This window comes from Choristoneura fumiferana, chromosome 13, assembly GCF_025370935.1.
Source record: "Choristoneura fumiferana chromosome 13, NRCan_CFum_1, whole genome shotgun sequence".
Taxonomy (NCBI): Eukaryota; Metazoa; Arthropoda; class Insecta; order Lepidoptera; family Tortricidae; genus Choristoneura; species Choristoneura fumiferana.
Window position 1 is genome coordinate 19122566 of NC_133484.1, and position 17915 is coordinate 19140480.

Below are 17915 nucleotides of genomic sequence, written 5' to 3' on the forward strand. Positions count from 1 at the left end.
CGATAACTTAGCACTCTTATAGGTTTTAAACTTTTATCTACACGGGAATTATTATTACGGGGGGATAAAAGTTTAAAAACCTAAAGGGTGCTAAGTTATCGACTAAATCGAATCAGGCAATGTTGGAGCCAGAGGGCAAAGTTGAAGCAGTTTACGGTAGATGGCGGGACAACTTGGACCGATTCCAGTCAGATTGGCAAGAGCTGGCCAAGAGTAGAGACGAGTGGAATAAGAAAGGGGAAGCTTTTGCTTTAGGACACATTATAAGGCTTAATATAAGCTATAGTTAAAAAAAATACATAGTGTGGAGTGAAACTTCGTTATTTCTAGGGGTTTTTTCCACTAAAATTACTGCAGTGCCTAAAGACTAGAATCTTCAATCAACGTGTGTTGCCAGTGATGACCTATGGCTCTGAGATGTGGTTCTTGACTGTGGGTCTCTTGGAAAAGTCCAGTCGTACAACGTGCTATTGAGGGAGCTTTCCTCGGAGTTTCTTTGCGTGATTGAATAACGTGTTCGTTAAATACTCTTCAGCATATACTTCATTAGGACTCCCTACCATTTTTAAATGCTCAAATAAAATGCTTTGCTCCTTGAACTCATAAAGCACAAAAAGCATAAGAATAAATAAAACAGATTTAACAGTTTTCTAAAAGTATATTTTACATAAAAATTGATAAAAAACAACAACATAACCAAACAACATCAAACTCAAAATATTCAATTAAAAAGCTAAGAACATAAATTTTATCAAAATAAATTAAATTCATAGTTAAAAAATCAGCCAATAAAGTTTTATAGCCCCCAAACATTTTTCTTTTTTATTCACACTTATATTAGATCTGAGGCAAACATGGATACCATACCTATTAAACAAGTTAGCGTAATCACAAAATGTCCTCCATAATTAAATTAAGTAGGTAAGAAAATTTCCTTTTTGTTACCATAAACCAAATAGAAATGAACTACAATATATAGGTACTTTACCAATTTCATTATTATAGATCTGCACAAAGTAACACCTAAATCAAATAACTTTAGTAGCAAGAAGAGAACTTTTCCTTCAGATGAATAATTTATCAATCGAAATTGACACTATTTTTACCATTCGGTGTATGACAGCAATTGCCATGTTAGTTGGAAGTAAGAGGTAAGCTAGATTATTTATTTTCAGTAGGTAAATGCTTTGGCTTCCATTTCTTCTCTAATTTTCTGGGCGTTTGGCCACATAAGCATCAGCAACGATGTCCCTGTTATAAAACAGGTATGTTAAACATTATCAAAACGACGTGGTAAACTCGTACTCTAGTAGATGCGATAACTTAAAATGTTTGCTTTTAAACTAGTACATACACATCATGGCAAAGTTGGACTTCATTAAATTTCCTAAAGTCCATCGCAGCATCGGTAAACAACAGTACATTGTGTCTTAAGGGCGGTAAATACGGAATTACGAACGAGAGTCTATTAGAAGCCCGGAGTCGAAGACTGAGGGCTTCAATGAGTCGATGTTCGTAATTCTAGTACCGCTCGTGCGACATAATATGTGCAATGTTTTTCATCACATTTGCGAGTAAAATTGTATATTTGTAAAAGAAAAACTAATACTTTTTCAAAAATTGCCAATACCGCTGACTGCGCTCTTGCCAGTGCCAGCACGCCAGCACAAACAACACGCCATGCAGTATCAAACTCATTTACCGACCTTGGGCTTCATGACAAGCACATTAAGGTCGAGGGTTTTATTTGGGGGGTTACAACCAAGGTAGCCTGCATGTTACGACACTGTTTACGAGTTAAGTGTGATGATTTTTTTTTAATAAACTGACTGGACTTTATGTACAATCCATGTCAAATTCAAAATTTAAATGTGAGAGTTACGACGATGGACCTTATGTGTGTACAATCGCTATCAAATTCAAATGTAATTAACCCGCAAGATCGTATCAGCTGGATTCGAAAGGGTTGCTTGTTATGTTGTATGCATTGGGTCAATCCCACGATAGGCAGCAGTAGGCGCTGCCTATCCTGCTGCCTACTCAATGCGCGCCATAGCGACAAGCAAAATAAAACCAAGTCATTTTATTCCTTACCTCCCGTCGTAAGGGTCATTGCCAGGACGACCATAGTGCAGTTGGCTTGGAGCCCCATCCCCACGAGGTGAGCCCCCATGGCTGCGCCGAGCCGTCCAATCATGAACAGGGTGCAAAGCGCCAGAGCTCTGTAAAAGTAATACTACAGGGTTCACCATACTGTAGCTCCAACTCCACCCTCTCAACGACCACCAGTCTAGACGCATCGCAACCATAACGGCCTACGCTGGGTGAACGCCTATTGAATTAAATTAAAAAAAATCAAAAACCCAACTGCCAAAACTAAAAGGAAGAAAATAAGTCTAGTGGTCTAGAACTCTGTTAAGAAGCTAATTTAAAGTTCAACAGTCGGGACCCATTTAAATCGTGACGCTCAAAAACTCTTAGTAATGGGTCCCGACTGTTGAACTTTAAAATTATCTACTTAACAGAGTTTTAGTTGGGTTTTTTGATTTTTTTTAATTTAATTTAGATGTGTACTAGACGTAAGTAAGAGAATAGGTTAGATGTAAAGCTAAGCTCCAAGAATACCACCAAAGACCAAAAGCAAAAGAAACCAGACATGACACCAGCAAAACCTGTGACCATATTGGCTATCGCACTGGCACCACGGATCCTATAAGGAGCTGTGAGAAGATATCTCGAACTAGCTCCAACTGTCGAATTGTACGTCTGTTTTGACCGGATCACAACATCTTAGATGAAGATCACCATGTTTTTTTTGGAAATTCCAATGGAAATTATGCAAACTCTCAACGTTTCATTAAAATTGCTGGCTCTTTATGGTTTACGAGTGAGAAGCCGCGGGTAGTCTATAATCTAATACGATATATTATCTGTCTTGGTACCTTAGGCTAGTTGGGAAGACTTCGATAGCTACCGTCGCCAGCACGGTGTTGGCTGTGATGCCGCACATTCCTGGGATCAAGAAGGCAATGGCGACGTACGCGTGAGGCAGCAGCCCGGCCCCCAGGATCAGCAGCGAACAGGTTATCATTATAGAACCTAAAAAGAAACTAATTAAACCCGGATTTTTAATCCCACGGAAAAAATGTAAACAAAGTTTCGTCATTGTCAAAGTGACATTTCAGGGGATTTCAAGATATGGACCCGCTAGAAATATTATATAAAGTTGTTGTTGCCTTGTTTTTTCTATTTTCGATAAAAGAGCCGTTTTTACGGGAGACAACTTACAAGTCGTCTTTTGACCGAGAAGTACTCGTTTCGAAGTTTGGGACTAGGTCAATTGGTGTCAAGTGTCCCATGATATTTATTTATTTATATTTATATTTACTACCGAAGTTTTAGTACGGAACCCTAATTTTTTCTGGTAATAAATATAGCCTATGGCACTTCGGAATAATTTAGCATTCTAGTAGTGAAAGATTTTTTTAAATCGGTCTAGTAGTTTTTGAGTTAATTCGTAACAAACATCCAAAAATACAAAAATACAAATCTTACCTCTTTATAATATTAGTATAGAGTATAGATGTGTAAAAAATACATGTGTCAAATAAACTTACAAAACACTACTTTCTTTCCGAATTTCTCAACCACCAGTCCAATGGACACGTACATTATAGCAGTCAACACCCCAGTAACCATCGATATTGGGTACATCAAATTGTTTATTGCCACTGTTCGGCATTCAGCAGTCTCATGTTGGTGATGCGCCTGTAAAATATTAATAGCAACATACTGTAAACTATAATAAAACATTTTTATCAGGCGCTTTATACCGGGTGGGTCCTAAACAAGCAAATAATTAAAAAATTAGATCTACTCGTCAAACTGAACGAAATTAGTTCAGTAAATTTACATACACACATTGCAAGTTAAATAGAGCTTGTAAAATTTTCAGTGACTGGTGAAACAAGCCCAAGTGCTAACTATACTAAGTGATTGTAATACATACATGTTCACCACCGGAGTACTTGCTGTTCATGAGGCTGCACATGCTGGTTAGTGTCGTCTGACTATGCAGCAGTTCATTCACAATATGCGGCATCCATACGTAAAACGCATTGCTCCTAAAAATGCAAGTATAAAGGTCACAGCTCATTACAGCCACCCGGCACCTGACCAGCACCGCCTCGCCTCGAGCTGTTAGTATTCTTTATAATGGATTTGTATGGGTATGCGCTCACTACATCAACTCCGTTTAGCGTCACCGGATCGCCTCTCTCGCGAGGTTGCCACGCGCGGACGGCGAGTGGACCACTCGGTGATAGCCCGGTGCTTGCCGCCATAGTGACTACCTAGTAGGAAATTCGTGGTGAGGTCCACTCGTTGTCAACGTGGCGTCCACCCGTGGATCACTTGTCGATAATGAGTGGACGCCGAAAGTCGAGGTGGTACTGGTCGGGTGCCGGGTGGCCCTAATTGTGGACCTTCTTAAAGTCGTCCATCCACCGTGCCTCAGGACGCCCTACACTACGTTTTCCCGTCCGAGGTCTCCATTCCAAGAACTCGTCTACTCCACCGTTCAGCGGTCCAGCGACAGACGTGGCCAGCCCAACGCCACTTCAGCGAAATAATTCTCTGAGCAACGTCGGTGACTTTCGTTCTTTGTCGGATAATGTGATTTCGGATTTCATCCTTCAAAGAAACCCCTAGCTTTGCTCTCTCCATAGCTCGCTGAGCGACCTTGAATTTGTGGATTAGCCCCGCAGTCAAGATCAAGTCAGATTAGAGTTAATGTATCGATATTTTTGACCACCTTCTTGGCCGATCCGCTCCGCTTCGATTTGATGGCGACTGTACCACTTCTAGGTCTTAAGTACCTACTACGTCTGTTAAAAAAAGTAAGGACTCAAGAGGTTATACTCACTGCATGAAGACCAGGAAGTTGCAGGCGTGAGATATAATCACGCAGCGTCTTAGTGGCGGCCGGATCATGTAACCCATCCTTTTGAAGGACTCGATAAACGTGAGCCGAGGGATTTCGTGTACTCTCGATATAATCTCCCTCACCTGCGTTAAAGGTATCTTGACTAGTTCGTATGTAACACTTGGAAGAACCATAGTGTAGAACGGTTCTACTAGAACCCTGTCGCAGAGCTTCTGCTGCTATTGTCAAGATTTTTTTGATAAGTGCGGCAAATGCTGACAGTCGGTGCCCTAACATTAGTATCCACTTTTCTAAACAACTAGTATGAAAAAGTGGATACATACCTAAGTTAGGGAACCGACCGTACAAACTTCTCAAGCTATAAAATAATTGATTTATCAAAACATCACATTCACAATCACGGCCTGATTACTGCTGGATACAGGTCTCTGAAAGAAAGCGCTTTGGATGTAGTTCCCACGCGGGCTCAGTGTGAATTGGCAATTTCACACACGCCATTAAAATTAATCTAAACCCAAGTTAAGACTTGCAAGAAAAGTCGTGCAGCGTTAGCAATCGAGCGCCGCAAACTTGCACGATTTTTCTTGCAAGTCCATAAACAAGAATTTTAAACTTATAAGCAATCAAGAATGGTTGACGTTTGCTTCGACATTATGATCAAAATTCTGTATGCTAAGTCTTGTGATGCTCTAGTCTTATGACGAAACCTTCAACTTACCGGATAATCGTCAACATGCAAGTTATGGTTCCACGCGTACATCTTCGCCAGAACAGGCACCACCGCTTCTGGGCCTCTGGTGGCCAGGAGGTACCTCGGGCTCTCTGGCAGGATGTAGAGCCCTATGGCAGCCAGCACGCCCCATAAGCACCAGGCCCACATAAAGACGCGCCAAGGGACCAGGTTGAGATCCCCCGTGATGGGCAAAGACCATTTATGGGGGAGGATAGCCCAGCCAAAACCTAAGAGATGGTATGATTTAATTAAGTGAGGATAAGGTTAACGACTTGCTCGTGTATTAATAAATCATATCATAACGGAATAAATAGCTCTATCCCTCCCCGTGGAAGAAATAGTGTGATCTGCAAGCTTTCGTCTACAAGTGAGTTTTTACGAAACTCGAAACTCGAAGCTTGTGTCGTGCGGTCCCTCTGACACTTTACACTATTTAATACGAGAGCGGAAGGGACGGTACGATTCGAACTTCGAGTTTCGTAGTAGCCCTGCAGTATTCCGTTTCGGCAGCGTCCTTGATATAATTACCTGCGCGGGCTCGGTACACAAACGCGCGATGGGGCTGCCTACTCTATTAACTGTCACTCTTCAGTTTTGTAAGTATTTGATTTGATAGTGTCACATGAAATTTAAAGTAGGGAAAGGATTAGGAGAGATTTAAAGATGGACTAAGTAGTTTGTAACAAAAATGCATTTTACGTTATTTTAGGTAAACCACAAAACGTACTATGTTTTTAACGGTTTTATTTGGCTTCATCACTACACCGATGACATGTTGTAGCCCGTGTCGCGTTACATTTCGTGCCTGATATGTTCCTTTTACGATCATAGTATGAGTATGATACGATGTAATGTATAGAGTCCTTTATTCTGCATGTTTTATCGTGAAGAAGTACCGTAAACTGCTTCAATTTTGCCCTCTGGCCCCAACATTGCCTGATTCAATTTAGAGTCGATAACTTAATAATAATTACCGTGTAGATAAAAGTTTAAAACCTATAAGAGTGCTAAGTTATCAACTCTAAATCAACTTAGGCAATGTTGGGGCCAGAGGGCAAAGTTGAAGCAGTTTACGGTAGCCAAACTTACCTGGCATAGTAAAATAAGACAAGGCGATGAATGCGGACCCCCACGCAATTGCAGGCGCGCGATGCTTCGCGGTGTGCAGTTCACCCAGATACACGTACACCGTGGCGCAGCTTGCAGATATTCTAGATGGAATCGAAGTATTAGAAGACACACATTTGCCTAGAAGACGTTTACTAAAATAAAACCAAAAAATGCCAAATATAGGGGAAATACTGATTCGTGTTTTGCTATGAGCTACCGTTTACGAGTTATTTACGAAATACTAAAAAAACCGGGCAAGTGCAAGGAACCGGGGGTTCCGTACACATTTACAGGTATGTAAGTAAACGGGAATCGTGTCTTGAAGATTATTTCTCGCTTTTTCCGAGTGATTTAAAAGATCTAGTGTATGCAGAGCCCCACTTTTTAGCAAAATGTACGCAGTGTGGGGTCAGATTATATTGGTCTATGATATTTACAGACACACATAAAAAAATCAAAATTTTCAGACTTTTCTAGTTAGTTGTGTTATAATAGCTACCTTCATACCAAATTTCAAGATTCTGAGTTCACGGGAAGTACCCTGTAGGTTATGATTTTGATTGAGTAGACCTCAGTATTTGATATCAATTTTAGCTTGATACCTCCACGCGTTCCCGAGAAAAAGGGTCTTGACAGACAGACGGACAAAAAGTGATCTTATAAGGGTTCCGTTTTTTCCTTTTGAGGTACGGAACCCTAAAAAGATAATTTTAGGCTAAGTTGCCACCACACACTCCTGTCCTGGCACATCTCTGGTGCAAACACCGCCTTATACCCCCCACCTCTTTTCCTGCTTTGGGTAGATTATATTTGGATTTATTCGTCATTCTCAAATCTTTGATCGAATTCACTCACTCGTAGAATTCGTCTTTTCAAAAGGTTTTTTTGATAATTGTTCCCAGTAGATATAAGCGAAGGAAAAAGTCGAAGGATTTAATTGAAGTACTATGGGGGAACATGATGCATCATATTTAACAGAACAATAAAACGATCTCATTGGCCAATATCACCGAAACCCCTCGAATGCGGGTAATAAAAAATATACTACATTCAAGTCTCATCTATTATAACAAGCACGACTATACTGCTGATTTAAATAAAATAAAAAAATGCCTCAAATTTGGCGCGCCCTAAGCTTACTAATAGAGGTTAATCATCGAGCAACGTTTACTCACATCAAGCCGACCAGCAATCGTAGGAGAAACATGTTCCAGAAGTTGACAGCCATCGAGGAGCAGATGGAGACTACGACCGTGGCCAGTATCGTCGGCAGCATCACCTTGCGCCGACCGTACTCGTCACCCATGTAGCCCCAGAAAATTGCTGGAGTCACCACTCCTGCCCAATGTAAAGGACAAGCATTTGTCGAATAATCTTTTCATGAAAACTTAACCATAAAACAAGCATAAAACCCTTGTAAGTTACTCGGGTAAAAGCAGCTACATTGCGTCGTTCGGCTGATCTCTAATAACTTACTAGCGATCCGCCCCGGCTTCGCACCGGCAAAATTTTCAAAAAAAGGGTCTCTTATCAAGGGCACCTTTACACACCTTTGTCAGCTCCATTTTCCTGAAAGCTAGACCCGACCCGCGCTAAGCCGGGGCATTGTCAAGCTCTAAAACTTTTCCCTACATCTCAATCATTATATCTCTCATCGTTAAGGCAGCGTTCGTAAGAAACGTTTTCGTTCGACCGTTTTTTCCCCGACTTACTTTACAAATCTGACTACCACGAAAAAGTCTTTCAATTTTTCGGGTTAATTATATAGCTCATGACACTCGCAAATAATATGGCTTTCCATTGGTAAAAGAATTCTCAAAATCGGTTCACTAGATCCAGAGATACCCCCTACAACCTCACCAACCTTACCTCTTTATAACATTAAGTACAGATGGGGCTCCTGACCTGGCAATGTAGTCCTGCTTGCACGTTATCTCAGTGCCAATAAGGTTACCTATTAACGTTGAAGCAGCTATCAACCCTCTTTCGGTGACGGTGATGTCCAGGTCGCACTCCGCCCGGTTGAGGACGTAGCCGACGCCCAAGCATTCCGTCGTCACGTAGAGCAGGATGAAACCACATGTCAACAGGGCTATGTGGTTGAATGTGCCATGCCCTGAAAAAAGAAAAGGAATGAAGAAACTACTAAAGACGTCAATGGCCTTGAGCGGTGCCACTCTTTACACTTACTGTCGGTTGCCTGAAATTGAAAGAGGCGTGCTGATACAACGGCAGCGCCAGTTTGCAGAAAATCAGAAAACTGATCAATTCTAATGAAAAAATACTATACTATACATCCTATAATAATGAATCAGACTTTTCTTGTGTACGAGTACGAGTGGAATGTATTTGTGTGATGAATTATACTCGTATATACTTACTTCGGTTACGAGAATAAAGACTTATAACTGCAAAGAAGATTTTGGACACATCTTCACAATTTTTTTTTATCGAACCGATATCATCGAATCCTGTTTTGGAAATAACTACATGAACGTAAATATAATGAATACTAACATATTTTTTGTCGCTTTGCCAAATCAAGTGCTTTTTCTTAAAAAACTGCTGAAGTAAAGTCAATATGGTGTAGTCGTGGGTGCAAGTCAAATCCCTCGCACGCGATGCGTGCAGTTAGTGCTGCTCATACTATTTTTAACCCCCGACGCAAAAAGAGTGTTATAAGTTTAAACGCTATGTGTGTCTGTGTGTGAAGCGCCAGGACCTAATTATGGTAGGAAATAAGTTGGCTCCTACCAGTGCTGGTTATGTAAAGTTGTGAAGATAAAAAGAGAAGTATTGTTTGTTTTTGCAAACGACATAAAAATTGACAGCGACAAAATTTTGGTGATATTTTCATAATGTTTGATCATTTTCTGAGATGTTTTCAAATGAAATGTAACGTGAATGTTACCGAGTATTAGAAAACGATGTAAAATTAATTAAATTTACCAGTTGTATCGTAAGCTTCTTCAAAAGTAGACATGAAATTTTGACAAAGTTTACCAAAATGACATTACAGAAAAGAGGAAAGCGATTTTCAGGTTTTTGTTTATGTCTGTAAGACGTCAGGTCCAATTTATACTAGAAATATGCTAGAACTACTGCAACGACAAGCTTCTTTAAAAAAAATAGTTTTAAAGAGTGGCGGAGGAAAGCCTTTGCCCAGTAATGCGACATATTCGGATTGCATAAAAAAATGTTGATCTTCGGGTCCCCACGGCCCAAAAGTTTCAATTTCAACAGCAAAAGCCGTAAAAGCTCTCCGCCAAGTTCGCATATTTGCAGCATGCGGTTTCCATTGCTGCCTGCCTGCCTTCAGCGATATTAGAGTTGATAATAGGTAGTGCCACCGTGGATGGATGCGAGGGGCTGAAGACAGAGTGTTGTGGCGCGCCATGGAAGAGGCCTATGTCCAGCAGTGGACTGCTGTAGGCTGATGATGATGATGATGATGAGTGCCACCGTGCCACCAGAGTTGAGTTCATTAGTCATTAGTCGTTTATTGATTGCAACCTTAGTATTATAATCTTAATAACTAAGTAGGTACTTACATTTAGTTTCATATGGGCCCTGGGCGGGCATGGCAATGACTGATTCACGCAAGTTCACGCACACGATAAACACATAGTAAAAGAGACCAAGTAGCTTCACTACGAACAAAAGTACATCGCGCCGGCTTTTAATGTGTGCCCGCCGGTTGGCGCCGGTGAAGGTACGCACGCAACACACCCGCCGCACGCACACACTGATAATAATTTAAGGAGGATTAAGTTTTCTTTGGTCAAGGCTGCGCTGCCGTCGGTGCCGTACGTTTCGATTTTAGCTCGCTCGTCTTGCGCTCGCTTCGCGAGATGATCGCCTTTTGTATTCGCGTACTCGTACTTACGTATTTTTTGTATTAGGTATAGTTGTAAATTAGTAGTATATAAGTGTAGTGTGATAGTTTCGTGCAAGGACACATAAAAAAATAGATACCTACCTACCTATAAACAATATAGTTATAGTATTATGTGTAGGAAACATGAGTAGGATGTACACAGTCGCCATCACCACTTCGACGAATTTGTAAATAATATTTTTTAATTTAGTATAATAATAATAATAGAGCTGCAAAGAATCTTGTATCTCTAGACACAGATATAAGACAATTTTAAGTTAACTTTCATACTAAAATTATTTGCCGGTAGGTAATTAATTAATCTAAAATAGACATCGAGAGCCCTAAGCGTCCGCGCCGGAGTAGGCAGTTAAGTCTCCTAAAGGGTCGGAGTGTGCATACTTGTTCTCTTTTACTATAACAAACAAACAAACAAACAAAATATCTTTATTTCATATCTATAGGTAAGTAGGTTTACAGTACCTGGGGCGTCCCTTTAGGCTAAAAAGCCTGTGTTAGAACGCACGTACTATGATACTCTTTTACGTGTGTTTTACCGTGATAAGTCCTGTTTGTGGTATTTACTTGTTGTTAGTATGTACTAACAACATACCATACATTACCATGTGGTTTTGCACCTTGAGAGCGTTTTCAGATTATCCGATCCGATATCGGATCATATTTCATACATTTTACTTGCCCCGATATCGTATCGGCGTCCGATATCGATATCGGATCGGATAATCTGAAAACGCTCTAACACGTTGTAAACATCTTTTTAGCAGATATTATCCATGAATAAAACTCCAACCCGTAGCCCGTCACGCAACCACCGTGCATGACCTTCTTAGACAACAACATTTAATCACATAATCAGTACTTCCTTCTATTAACCAATGCTTGCCTAAACTACATTGACCCGAAAACCTGGGTGGCTTCGATTAGATTACAAATTAGGCTTAATCTTACTTCCTGCGTTTAATTCGGGTGCTGTCCGATAAAATAGGATAAAGCAGGTATCTGTTTTTTTTACATGAAACTGACATAGATTGACTCCCATCTCACCTGATGTTAAGTGCAGATGAGGCCAAAGGTCTCACTGGTTCAGTACAGCCTATTCACTCTAACCTTGAAGAGCCCTAGATTGTATTCATCCGGAAATACAGACGACAGGAAAAGATGAAGCAAACCGCTTCGTGCGGGCCAATAAAAAAAGTTTATTTTTACACAGATATAGACTTAAGTTTGACCACAGTCACGGCTGGTGGTAAGCGAAGATGTGTTCTAAGATGGAGCACGCTCGCCTAGAGTAAATGCCCATTCACCCTAGATTTGAAGACGTCCGGATTGAAACGATTAGGGAACACTGAATCAGGCAGAGCATTCCACTCCTTGGCTGTCCGGTTAGTAAAAGACGGGCAAAAATGCTTTGAGTGTTGAGATGAAGATTTTATTTAGTAGCTGCATGGATTTCCGTTTGTTGTTCGGACAAGAATAACTTCCTCCATATTGTCCCGTTGGATGTCGTGGGAGGCAGCTAAGGATCCTGATTTAAGAGTGGCATCACTTTCCATTGACAACTACGAGCTCCGGACTCCAGCGCTGCAGTGTGGAACGCAAGAATCCTACGCTGCTCATGCTGATCTGCGGTCTCTATTCCAGAACCTTTCTGCTCTTACGGCCATCTGTTCTCCGTGCTATATGTAGTAATCTCTATACTTGTTTATGGCATGTTTAAAAAAAGTGATTTATTACGTCGTACTGACTTAAGAAAATAAATTATTAAAAGCCAATTCGATGTTGATTTGACTTTATTTTATTGGCGACGAGGATGGACGCCGAACAATTCGCGAAATTCCTGAGCGCTCAACAGGCACAACAGGAGCAAATGTTACAAATATTAAAAATAGCTCTCGCCCAAACACCGACACAGGCGACGGCTACTATGACACCAACAGATGGCAGCGTGACGAGCGCTGGTACCTCACAACAGCCACCCAGCAGGATGGCTGTAATTAAGACATTTTCAATGGAAAAATACAACCCCGCCAACTATCGGGTAAGCGATTACATGGATTTTTTCGAAGCCAAATGTACAATACATGGTGTAACCAATAATGACGCCCTTAAAAAGGATCTCCTTTTGAACAGCATTACTCCCGACATCTTCCGGGAAGTAAAAACAGCACTCACACCGAATTTCGACACGAGCACATATAGCGATATACGCACAAAATTACTAGACTTATACCGCGTCAAGAGAACACGATATAGAGCTCTCACAGAGTTTTGGAATTGTGTTAGAGATGAGAACGAATCGATGGAACACTACGCCAACCGACTAAAGAGCTTGAGTGAAGACTGTGATTATGACGACTATTTATTAGAACGACAACTCCGCGACAGATTCGCAACTGGGCTAAATCATACAGAATTAGAAACGGATTTAAAACAAAAGTGGCCAGATTTGAAACAAACGTACAATGGCGAAACCACAGAAGTTACATTCGCACAGCTCTTCGCCGTTGCTCAGTCCCGTGAACAAGCCGAACATGACACACCACCAACGAACATTAAAAGAATACAAAAGACCAAACCCAAACAAAATAACAGTCTACGAAATGAAACCTACCGAAGTCCACGCAAAATACGTTCCAACCAATGCCTTCGCTGTGGAAAATATGATAAGCATAACTTTTCCAATTGCCCAGCCAAGACACATACGTGCGAAGAATGCGGCACTGCTGGACACTACGAAAGCTGTTGCATTAAATCTGGTCGAGCATACCTTGTGAAAGACAAGCCACAAAAATCACGACACAGGCTACAGCGTGTAACAGACACTACAGGCAATAATAGTTCAAGTACCTCGGAATACAGCAACTCGGGCGATGAATTAGTATGCAGTATTGCACAGGCGCATAACAAGGACTGTAAAAGAATCGATGTACTAATCAACGGAAAACGCTGCACTATGGACTGGGACCCCGGCTCTGCATATTCAATTATAAGCACGCAATTTTGGCGACAAATAGGAGCTCCAACTTTAACTAAGGCACCCAAGTTAAAAGCATATTGCAACTACAAACTAAAATCAAAGGGCTTATCAGAAGTGACAGTAGAAGTTGATAACAAACAGAAAATTGTACCTGTAGTAGTCATGAAAAACGCTGACCCGATGCTTTTTGGGTTACAATGGAGTGAGATTTTTGGGATGGAATTTCCAAAACCTGTATACTCTATCAAAAAGGTAAACCATACAACGCTTCAACATATCATAAAAAAATATGAACAACTTTTCGACGGCAAACTCGGCAAAGTAAACGACTATCAAGTTAATATCCATGTCAAACCAGGAGCAGAGCCTGTCCATCTACCGGCACGGCCTATCAAATTTGGAATGAAACGAAATATTGAAAAAGAAATAGATCGCCTTGTTTCTGAAGGGATTATTAATGAAGTCGATCCGAACTTGACGCCTGTGGAGTGGGCCACGCCCACAGTCAACGTCGTAAAACCAAACGGTGATATTAGAATTTGCGGAGACTACAGAAGTACACTAAATCCTGTTCTTGTAAAACATCTACACCCAGTCCCATTATTTGACCAACTACGACAGAATCTGGCGCATGGCCAACTTTTTTCGAAAATTGATCTCAAAGACGCTTACTTGCAGTTTGAAATAGCACCGGAGTCAAAGAAATATCTTACCCTGTCAACGCATAAAGGGTATTTTCAATACAACAGAATGCCTTTCGGAATCTCCACAGCTCCGTCCATATTCCAACACTATCTCGACAAACTGCTAAGAGATATACCCAACACAGCAGTATATTTTGATGACATTGCAGTGACAGGCAAAGATATGGACGGACATTTACGTACTCTTAGTATAATTTTTGAACGCTTGTTGAAAGCAGGACTCAAGGTTAATTTGAAAAAGTGCTCCTTCCTGAAAAATGAAATAGAATACCTCGGACACAAAATAAACAAAGACGGCATACGCCCACTACAAAAAAGATTGAAGCTATATCCAAAGCAACTGAACCAACTAATTCAAAGGAATTACGATCATTTCTTGGCTTTGTCAATTTCTATGAACGCTTCATACCTCACTTACATGGACTTTGTGCGGACCTACATGAACTGACGAGCGGAAGACACCCATGGCGATGGACAGAGCGTGAAAGACACATTTTTGAAAAAACAAAGAAATGTATAGCCGCATCAAAACCCTTAACAGCATTTGATGAAAACCGCCCCATTTTCCTTGCTTGTGATGCTTCAGAGAAGGGAGTGGGAGCCGTGTTATATCACAAAAATGGAATCAATGAACAGCCTATAGCTTTCGCATCGAGGAAATTACGTTCTGCAGAAACAAAGTATTCTGTTATAGATCGAGAAGCTCTAGCGATTCTTTTTGGAATAAAGAAGTTTGACCAGTACTTACGTGGCACAAAATTTACCTTGGTGACTGACCACAAACCTCTGATACATATATTAGGCTCACAACGTAACCTTCCTAAACTTGCTAACAACAGACTTGTGAGGTGGGCACTAATAATAGGCAGTTACAATTACGAAATATGTTATCAAAAGGGAGAAAATAATGTACTAGCTGATTGCTTATCAAGACTGCCCAACTGTGAGACTCGGCCATCGAAAACAGAACGAGTAGTACACAGAATTGAGTCACACCTTTTAGGAACTAGGATGGCTGATTTACATCTTTCTGAAGACATCTTGAGAGAGAAAACTGCTCAAGATAAGACACTAATGGACGTTTTAAAGTACATAAAAACTGGATGGAGAGAACTTGAATATACTAACGACATAAAACATTTCTTCAGAAAACGCAACGAACTCTCTGTAGAAAATAAAATCATTATGTGGCAAGGAAGAATGATTATACCAACAAACCTACAGCAAAAAGTTTTGACTTACCTTCATAGAGGTCACCCAGGCATATCAGCAATGAAAGCACTTGCTCGTTTCTATGTTTGGTGGCCATCGATTGACGAAGACATAGACAATTACGTCAAGAGATGTACTAGATGTCAACAACATAGACCACACAATCCAGAACTTCCCATTTACTCGTGGTCAATTCCAGATCAAGTGTGGGAAAGGATACACATCGACTTCGCAGGTCCTTACGAAGGCACCTATTGGCTGGTTTTAAGTGACGCGTTGTCCAAGTGGATTGAAGTGAGACCAATGAGAAGCATTACCACTTTAAACTTGTGCTCCGTCTTGGACGACATATTTTGCACATTTGGTCTACCACTAATGATCGTATCTGACAACGGACCACAATTCACGTCAACAGAATTCAAAATGTACTGTCAACGTCAAGGAATATTACATATCAGGTCATCACCTTATCACCCAAGAACTAATGGCTTAGCGGAGAGACTCGTACGCACATTCAAAACCAGATACTCATCCTCATCAGGCTCCCAGCAACAGCGTCTACAAGAATTTCTTTTCACTTACCGGATCACACCACATACCACTACTGGCAAATCACCAGCTGAAATCATGTTTGGACGACAGTTGAATTGTTTGTTATCGAACATACGACCAAACAAACGAAGAACTTGGCAGTACCAACACGTACAGGCCACTATAAATGAAACCACAAATAAAAATTCAGAGTATACGCCCGGTGACGCAATTTATCATAGAACACGATTGCAGAAAACCTGGCAACCAGGAGTCGTAACCGAACGGAAACATCGTTATGCTTACATCATTTCAACTCCAAGAGGTGGTAATATTCGCCGGCACGCTGATCATATCCGTCCAAGATTGCCATCGGAATCACTACCTGCGAACCCACCACTAGAAAACTCACATCAAGCATCATTGACAGATAGTCCTCTAGGAACACTGTCGTCACCACCCTTTCGAACACCCAATCCGACTCCTACTCAAACACCAACGCCACTAAGCATTCCCTCAAGTGCGGAAGTTTCTCCACCACCTGAAACCTCTTCTCCATGCAGCCAACACCCAAGTCCAGTAGCATCACCACAAGAGAACACCCAGGGGGCGCCACGTGCTGTTATGATCACCCCGGCTACACGACGACAAAGCCACCGGACAGTGCGACCCCCTCGTCGACTCATTGAGGAGATGTAACGTGTTCGGGATGGGAAGGGACGAATGTAGTAATCTCTATACTTGTTTATGGCATGTTTAAAAAAAGTGATTTATTACGTCGTACTGACTTAAGAAAATAAATTATTAAAAGCCAATTCGATGTTGATTTGACTTTATTTTACTATATGGCCTGTGCATTGCTACTTCAACGAGCTAATTCGCTTGGCCATGTTGCTTGTTAGAATTGTGACCCATTTTTGATTCGATCCCGTAGAGAAACTCCGAGTGTAGCTCTGTATCTTTAGTAGGTATCTCTAATTAATTTGAAGACAAATTCTCACACGTGTCTATCAGAACAGAACAAAGTTTAACGCTATCACTCCTCACTGTCACTTTTGATATACTCAGTTTTGTTATTATTGCATATTGTGACGCAGATCATACGTAATAGATGTGTTGTTCCTTTTGACAACTCTGACCTATTTCTACTATGAGATAGCTAGCACGAGTTATACTACTAGCACAGGGAATTATTTTATTGAGAAGTGGTTGTTTATGAATTAGGAAAAAAAACAGCCAACGGGTTTTAAAGGTGATTTTGATTTCAATTTTATTTTTAATTTTAATTCTGGATCTAATTCTGAGGCTGGTTCTAAATCTGATTCTGATTCTGGCTTCAGTTTTACTGTAGCTGCTAACTTAATGGTAAATATCGATAATATTCCTATGAATGTATAATATTATTATTGTTTTAAGTGCCCTTGAACCTTCTGATGAACCGTTGGAAGGGATCACATGTCAAAACGTGCGGCTAACTTATCACGTGTAGCCGTACAGTCTTGTCTGTTATTTGTTATGTTATGTCCTAGTTTTGATATATCACGGTCAACAATCAAGTGATGTCAATAAAGCTATTAGCTTATCAAAAAGCCTATGTAACTGATATTATGAGACACTGAATGACCCATTCAGTACCGATTAGGCCTTGATTCCTAGACTACTTTGAAGTTATCATGGTCAAATCGTATCAAAAGACCTTCAGGAAGAGCACAAAGTATAAACATGGTATCCGTGTGCATTGTAGGAGTGTAGGTATTGGGAATTCCAGGGTTTTGCAGGGTGTGAACACGCTGCATCAGATAAAT

The 17915-nt window shown here is 40.8% G+C and overlaps 1 protein-coding gene across 1 annotated transcript; it reads right to left on the reverse strand.

Moving 5' to 3' along the window:
- Window positions 1-638: 638 nt before the first annotated feature.
- Window positions 639-9786, reverse strand: LOC141434276 (synaptic vesicle glycoprotein 2A-like). The gene is made up of 11 exons (XM_074096674.1): window positions 9738-9786; window positions 8743-8904; window positions 7964-8126; window positions 6768-6889; window positions 5664-5905; window positions 4925-5067; window positions 4010-4124; window positions 3618-3768; window positions 2943-3099; window positions 2095-2222; window positions 639-1251 (listed from the first exon to the last, which is right to left on the reverse strand). The coding sequence occupies exons 1-11, from the start codon at window positions 9769-9771 to the stop codon at window positions 1172-1174; spliced, it is 1497 nt and encodes a 498-aa protein (XP_073952775.1). The 5' UTR covers window positions 9772-9786; the 3' UTR covers window positions 639-1171.
- Between the last annotated feature and the right edge of the window lie 8129 nt (window positions 9787-17915).